Source organism: Phlebotomus argentipes, unplaced genomic scaffold (assembly GCF_947086385.1).
Source record: "Phlebotomus argentipes unplaced genomic scaffold, Phlebotomus argentipes genome assembly scaffold_18, whole genome shotgun sequence".
Lineage (NCBI taxonomy): Eukaryota > Metazoa > Arthropoda > Insecta > Diptera > Psychodidae > Phlebotomus > Phlebotomus argentipes.
Genome location: NW_026776177.1, coordinates 3,622,496 through 3,630,714, shown reverse-complemented (window position 1 = coordinate 3,630,714; position 8,219 = coordinate 3,622,496). Strand labels below are relative to the sequence as shown.

Genomic DNA, 8,219 nt, shown 5'->3' with positions numbered 1-8,219 from the left:
GCCAGAAAGTATGCAGAACTGAACTTTTCCGCTCACATTATATGTATTATTGCGTGAAAAATGGTGAAAATTGATAGAGAATATGAATGTGGCAAGATAACACTTTGCCAACAAGACGCACAGCGAAAATTCATATATGTTGTGTGGTTGTGTGCAAAGCTCATGCCTCGGGGGCTGTTATTAATCGAAAGTTTTAAATCATGAGTGATTTTTCTTGGCGCCACAGCTTCACATGCTTTATATAGCTTGCGAGAGTAATAAGTTTAAAATTTATTCCCGGCTCGCCATATTTCATTGTTTAGTGGCTTCTATCGCGCAATAAATGATAATAAAATGTACCCTAGAATCACCCTCATGAGCTGCGCCTCTTCTAACATTGGCGCGCGGTGAGCAAAGAGATATGCAGATGTGGAATTTGATTTTTATTTAAACACACATTCTCTCGCCAAAGCCACATTTCATTTCCTGGCAGAGAGAGAAGAGATTGATAAAAATTATTTACAATTCTGCTGGATGCACGCCCCAATTCTGCGGGGGTTGGGGGTGGAAGTATGAAAAATGGCGGGAGAGAAGGAAGGCAATTACTGTGATTCTCTTTTGATCTGGCCACTGAGTCTCTGGGAGTGGGATTTATGATTTCGCCATGATGGCCAAAAGTACAGTCATAAATAACTCAATTAATGTCAATGTGAGAGAGAGGAAAAATCCCATCCAGAGCTGTGGGTCCAGAGTCTGGTCGAGCAGTGATAAAATTCACCAACTAATTCGACAATTAAGTGGGATAAGACGCAAGATGAGGACCTCAAGTTAATTGCATCTTGAAAATCCCGAAACGATATCTTGGACAATTTCACTAAATATTAATTCTCATGGCCATACTTTGGGGCCACACCCTTTCCACCCTCCCACAAGCGCCGTCATCCCTCCATTAGGGGTTGGCCTCATTCGCCCATTTCTTACATTATTAAGAAGCGGCATATAACAATTTCATATATCTTAAATAAATCTCAGGCACAGCGCGAGGGAAGCCTGCTTCACACACACAAGAATCTCCTCTTTCTCTCACTCCTTGATAGTCTCCTAAATATCACAGTGAGGCATATAAATCAATTCGTATTAGTTGAATTATTATTATCATGCTTATATGTATATTTCACCTCTTTTTCCCCTTCGCCCGGAGTCGTTAATATTTAGGCTAAGTACGGCGCCTCCTTCCACCCATTACGGAGATTCTATTCACTGAATCTCAGCACAGTTTTCCGCCCTCAGCGAAAACACTCGAGAAACTCATTCTCAAAATTACTTGCAATTGATAGAGTTTTGTAAAAGTGGCGTGGATTTAGTTTGAAAATTAAGCTCTGCACTACAAACATTAACCAATAATTTCCAAGAAAGAAAATCAGCTAAGTTTGTTCTTGAGTTTCTCTATAAAGAAGGGGTGGAATTGCAAACAATCTTCCAACAGTGTTTTCATGCCCAATTCATGCCTTTGGCGGCGATGAATTATCGTGACGGGCGGATTAGCATTTTCCTTGTGGGCAGAAGTGATTTTCAAAGGGTGAACAACAGACAATTTCGCGTTATAAATTTTCCAGCATGATAAAAATGGTGAGAAATTGCTCAGAAAATGAGTTTTGCAGTAAGAATTGGGGATTATATTGAGGGGTGTTTAGAGGCATCTTGTAACACCTTTGCCAGCGCCAGAGTCACCCCCATGGAAAATCTTATAATAACATTCATGCTTCGTGGTCGTATTTTATCGGAAAAGACACATTTTCCCGTGGATGGCGCTTTCCCTTCCACACTCTGGATGGGGTTAGGAGAGATTAAGAATTTTCATCTCCCCGGAGAATTGCCGCCACACTCTCCATCCCCTGAGACCCGACATAAAATATTATTTATTGCAAACACCTCAAGACATGATTCCGGGGGTGGTTTAGGATTTGAAAGTTTTAATTTTCCCATTATATTTACTCCCACGGAATGCGGAATTCTGACTTGCTTAAGATTTATTTCTTCTGGCATTCGCCACGAGATTATTTTGCTGAGAGATAATCTTCATGTGGATTTAATGTGAACTATTGCCAAAGGGAGAGAATCTCAAAGACCAAAAAGAGCGAGAAAGAGAGCTTCTTGATTCTGAGGTGAGATGATGCTTGATATATTGGAAAATTTGCATGGCATGCAAAAACTCTCTGAAGAAATGAAAATGTATGTGAAGATTTTTAATTAATGGATAAAGTTTATGGGAGAAATTTCTCTCCCACTAAATTTTCTCCAGCATCTTCACCAACTCATTTCCGCACCCTTTTCCCTTCTTCTGCGCGCGCCAAAGTGGGAAGAACAAAGTTTTAAGTATGATTAGGTTATTCACGTGATTTACGATTGTTTTATTGTGTGTTATTTATAATTTTAAGCTGAAAATTATGCTTATTTTTCCCTCAGGTTGGCGAAGGAAAGTTAATTCTTTGTTGCACCACCTCTTCACCTACTTTATCATCCCTCATTGATAATAAAAATGTGTTCCCACCGGCAAATGGGCCAGATATCACCAATGAATCATGTGGCGTTTTTTTTTTCTTCTTAGGTGTATTGTCCAGTTGAGGAATGTATCTCAAGGTTCCTGCGAGGCGGCGGAGGAGCGAGAAGATAGGAGGGCCATATAAATTAAGGAGATATCCTTCAGAGGGTGGTGTTCCCTCTGAGACACTCTCTAAAGTGTCCCTACATTGTGTGTCTTCGAGATAAACACAAATTGCTCCAGCTAAGCTGAATGTCGTAGCAATTTATGTGACAATTTTCTGGGCATTTGGATTAATTTATGAGTGAAAATCGCACTTGGAATGTTTTTTTTTGGAAATCAAACATTAATTCCCTCTCCAGACATTTGATGTGCTCGTGGCAGCTTTCAGGAAGCGCGCTTGAGGAAGATTTTCCCAGGACAATGCGGGTGTCTTGGGAGGAAATGCTGCAGTGTGGTCGGTGAAAAGAATCAGGAAGGTGGATAAAAATGACACTGTGTACTTTTCCAATTTTATTTTCACACTATCAACCGCACTTTTTCCGCTTTCCCGCATCTCACCATCTATTCTTTCCTCCCAGAATGGCATTGAGAGTACGTCACAGCCCGGCAGGAGACTAAAGTGTCTTCTAGGCGATGGAGAGAAGGGAAGAAGCATCTGCTGAACTTCCACTCGACAGGAAATTAACTTCTCAAAAATAAATACAACTTGGACAAAAAGGTGAGACTCAATCGGAGTGAGGTTTGTTCAGTGATTTGGGATGATGATAAAAACTCCTGTATAATTATAGACTCAAATCTTTCATGCACATTTATGCGTTGGCAATAAAGTGTCTTAGCACATTAGCAAGTCGCGGGCGATGAATGATGATTGCGTGCAAATGGTCGCTGAAAAAAAGCACCACCCCAAAATCACTGGCAGTTCCAGTGCTGATTGAAATTTAATTAAATTTTCCATCTCGATGCGCTCAAGGAGTCGCGATGCTAAAATAAATTTCTACACTCTGCTAAATGCTAATTCTTTCTGATATGTTCCCACTGATAAAGCTGTTTTTTTTTCTTCACCCTCGCGGCAATCATATCTTATTTCATTTCTCGCACAATAATGGGGTTGTATCGCCTCTTTTTTCGCGCCATCTCGTATTTATTTTATTTCATTTTCCATAAATTTCCACCCTCATTTGCTGGCGGTGGTTGTGGAGGAAAAAGAATGCCGTTTAAAAGAATCCGTTTCAAATGGCGTATCGATAAGATATTTTCTGGCGCTCGTCAATTCAATGAGGGACAATCCTCCCATGCCAAGGAGTATTCCCTTAATATTCCCCCCCACCCCGCGATAATGGCTCGGCGCGATGAGGCTTTATCAGGTAATGAGAGACTCTTTCTGGCATCATTGCACACAAAAGTGTTGTGTGTGTGGCAACAATAATAAAAAAGAAGCCGCGACAGCAGAAATGTCTCACATTTGAAGATTACAGGCGCGAGCGTCTGTTTCCGGAATGGGCGCCTTTATTCTCGCGCCCGGCAGCACATCAGGGGTATCAGGGGCATCCGGGATTCCGCAGATGCTCATTAGAGAGAGCTCCACGGCCCACATGCTGTCGCTGTGGAGGGAAATTTTGTCAAGCCCCAGCGGAGAGGCGTCTTAAGCATTCTCGGCAAGTGGAATAAATCATGGTAAATCCATGAGACGCACTCGGGCGTATTTGCCAAGGCAGGTATTTATCTTCCAACGGTGAATTGGCGTGTATGGATATTGGGTAGATTGCGTAAATGGGTGGGGTTAAATGGCGAAGCGCGCCAATAAATTAATCTATTACGTATAATTCTTCTTAATTACGCTCAACTATAAATAATAATTAAAGAAGTCTGCTAAGTCCTACATTACGTCGCAGGCGCACACATCCTTGCCACTGGAGGAGGGAATTCCGGAGGAGGAACGCCGTAAGACACCACGTCCAGTTTAATATTGCATAGACAGAATACACCGGGAGAATTTATGTTGGGAAATCTCGTTATGTGAGCCATAAGATTGCCTGGTTCACTTGAGGGAGTTTACAGGAACAAAGGCATGCTTCCATATAGTTTCTTATTTTAATAATTGCAAGTATGATTACAGGAGAAATTGGGGTTGTTGTAGCAATGCAAGCTTAGGCTGGTGAAGTTTTCTATCACTGAATGAATGCGGGAAGAGCAAATCAACTCCTGTCTATTTAGTTAGATGGATAATATCACAGCGAGAGGGCATGAAAAGAATTGATATGGCATTTCATCGTCAACCCTCAAAAGGCTGGCGACAAAAGAGCAAACATCAGAAGCCACATTCTGGTCGTCTTGCTAATTGATTTCACCCTTAATTAAGTAATTATTTAGAAATGACATTGGCAAGGCCGATAGTTTGGCGACTGACGAAAATCCACCCTTGTCAGGGTGAGAGAGATCCTGAGTAAATCATTATCTAATGAGATGTATATTTTCCATTTACCCAAAGCACACACACACACACACGCGCCGACGAACCCCTTTTCCGAGGACGGCAATTTCAAAGCACGGACCGACACATCTCAATTGATTCGCCTTCGATACGTGCCGGCAATCAACCACAAATAATGAGCCGAGAAGCCACCCCAGGATTTTTCGAGCGGGGTGTGTGTTTGCGCCCGGCAACCGGGGACCGCCCGGGAGTTGCCATCCGATGCTCAGTCTCACCAGTCGCTGGGGGTGGACGCATGTAAGCGCCATATAATGTGTAAACAATTCCGGAGGGTGTGGGCGACGGCGTAGGGCGATGAGACTCGCACCCTCCATGTGCCGCATTACCTGTTGATTCCCGCAAGAGATTTATCCCTCTCGCTTTATCCGGCGAGAAGTGGGAAAACCACTCTGTTCGCCACCCTCCGAGCCCGCATTTTACGAGGGAAAGACTTTTCCACCTCAAAATTATTGAATGTAATGGCATTGCAATTAATTTTCACAATTCGCACGCTGCCAATTAAGGGAAGAGTTAGCACAATTCTGGAATATTTCCCAACTCATAATCTCGTGAGGAATGCCAAAATTGAAATTCTCCAACTTTATTGCCACAAATCACAGAAGGTGAAAAATGTTGCTTATTGCGGGAAATTCCTCCACGGTTTTCAGTAATTTTCCATTACACAGAATTCCTTCACGATGAAATTATTAAATTGATTTCTCTGGTGGAGGAAAAGATAGTGACTGTCTTGCAGAAATATAGCGAATCTCTCAATGACAATCGGATTTATTATTATCCTCTGTGTCCATACATGACCTTCTGAGAAATTGTCAATAAATCGAGGGCGAATGCACTTGATCGGATAAAGAAAAGAAGGCAACCTGCACGACTTTTCCTTCTCAATATCCTTCGAAAATGACCCCCACTCAGCAGGGATCAATTGGGACTCTTTTATACATTGTCAAAGGGGTTTCTCGAGACGAGAGGACAGAAGGGATTTACAATATTACAATCAATTCTCTTCCCTCTCCCTCTTGCCATCCTGTGCGAGTGCATCACTCTGGCCAGGAGGATGACTTTAAAGTTGGCGCTAATGGGCAATTAAAAGCTGTGCACGAGATCCTCAAAACTTGCCAAATTCTGGAGCATGTGAAAACTTCAGCAAGAGCCACCGCAATGTCCAAAGTTTCGGCCCAGAAGGATATTTGTTGCCAAGTGGTCTGTTGCCATAGAATTACCATCAACTTTCTGCGTCTCATCCTCTCATTGGACCCTCCCGGGAGGCGTCGCCGGGGTGGAATTTTAAATATTCACCAACACTTGCACGCTGACCATGCATTGCGCCATGAAAAGCCGTATTAATTCGTAAAAGGTGCCTCGCGTCGTATCTTATCAGTCGAGCAACTGATAATTTTGGCCATAATCTAATGGCGAAGATAGGGCACAATTCTCTGCTCTTATTTCTCCAGTTTGCCTTTCAACCTGCTGCCCAGAGGAATATTCTTGTGATTGCCTTCCAAGAAGTGACACTTTTCCATGATTCTCCCTCACATTTGGCCTCTCAATTAACTTCTGTGGATGATTAAAGCCCCTAAAATGTATTTTCTCAGCACCATCGTGGTGAAAAGTGTGTGAAAAATGTGTGTTTGAGCACCAAACCAACAAACTTTCATCAATAACACCACCATAGCTTATCAGTGAGTCATTTTTTTCGCAAGAAAAAGTGATAATATTTTTGCGACGTCCATCAGAAGTCGAGATAGTGTTTGCAGAAGCTCAGAAAAATCCTCTGTGAAGCCCTAAATTCACTGTAAATTTAGGGAGTGTCTTCTTAGTAATGTCGTAAATTGATTTCATATAAGATTCTCCAATCAATTCCACCCTCTTCTGAATCAACCAACGCCCGATCAGCCATTATCATTTTCTTTATCTCCTCCTGCAGAACAATGAATTCAGCCGTGTGTGGTTTTATTCTCACCGTGAGCTTCTGGGTTGCGTTTGTGGACAGCATGATCATCTGCCCGACTGAGTGTCACTGTGCCCTTCACGGAATCAACCTCAATGTTGATTGCTCTGGTCTGGCGCTGACTGAGTTGCCTGACTTTGGAGATCTCGAGATCTCCTGGTTGGACTTGTCAGACAATGAATTTACGGAGATTCCAGCTGGACTGCAAGAGTTTCCCGGACTGGAATCACTGGATATGTCCGGGAACAAAATAACACACCTTTCAGGATCATCACTGAGTGGACTGAACAATCTCAAAACGCTGCTTCTGACAAGCAACAACATTTCCAACTTGGTGGACATCAATCCCAATACTCTTCTCCAACCATCGCCACTGGTCATGCTCAGTGTAGCCAAGAATCCCATCACAAGCTTCTCAAGCACAGACGACAATGCAATTTTGATAAGTAAAACCCTAAAAACTCTGGACCTCAGCGAGTGCAAGATCGTCCGAATGGCGGGAAGTCAGATGCTGAAGGGATTGCCGAAGATTGAGCACTTGAACATGGCCGGGAATCCGCTCAGGACGCTCTCAGTTGTGAGTTCAGAGAGCTTACAAACCCTCAACTTGGTTAACTGTCGACTAGGTTCCCTGCCAATCGATGTTTTTGCTCATCTTCCGGCGCTGGTTCACGTGAGCCTGGCGCGGAACAATCGCCTGTCCCTCTTGTCAAAGAGCGGCGAGTATGTGTCATCAGAGTCCGTGAAGAGGGTGGACTTGTCCTACTGCAATATGGGAGGAATAGAAATAGGAGGTTTTACGCAACTCACGACTGCAGTCTTGCGAGGCAACATGATAAGACAACTCACCAACGGAACCTTCGAGCACAACGTGCACCTAGAGAACCTGGACATCTCCTTCAACGCCATCAGCTACGTCAATCCGTACACTTTTAAGCACTTGGGCAATCTGAAGCATCTGGACATGTCCTTCAACATGATTCCGAGGATCGAGAGGGACACTTTCAAGCACAACAACCTCTTGACGACCATCAACGTGAGTCGAAACTACATCGGGAGATTCAATAGGATCCAAGCCAAGGCTCTCAACAGTCTCAACATGAGTTGGTGTGAAATTGTGTCAATTGATCCGGACGCTCTGCAAGGAACTCCGTATCTCACTGAACTTGATCTCTCCAACAATCTTATTGCATCCATTCCGGACAGTCTGAATTCAGTCAGTCTGCAGACGCTTGATTTGAGCATGTGCAGGTGCGAAT

At 43.3% G+C, this 8,219-nt stretch overlaps 1 protein-coding gene across 1 annotated transcript in view; it reads left to right on the top strand.

Moving 5' to 3' along the window:
* The first annotated feature begins 6,936 nt into the window (after window positions 1-6,936).
* The window catches only part of LOC132260957 (uncharacterized), a 30,820-nt gene continuing 29,537 nt past the window's right edge, over window positions 6,937-8,219 (top strand). Inside the window, exon 1 of the mRNA XM_059759392.1 lies at window positions 6,937-8,211. Coding sequence (XP_059615375.1) covers window positions 6,941-8,211 — 1,271 coding nt within the window. The 5' untranslated portion in view covers window positions 6,937-6,940. The remainder of the gene's footprint in view (window positions 8,212-8,219) is intronic.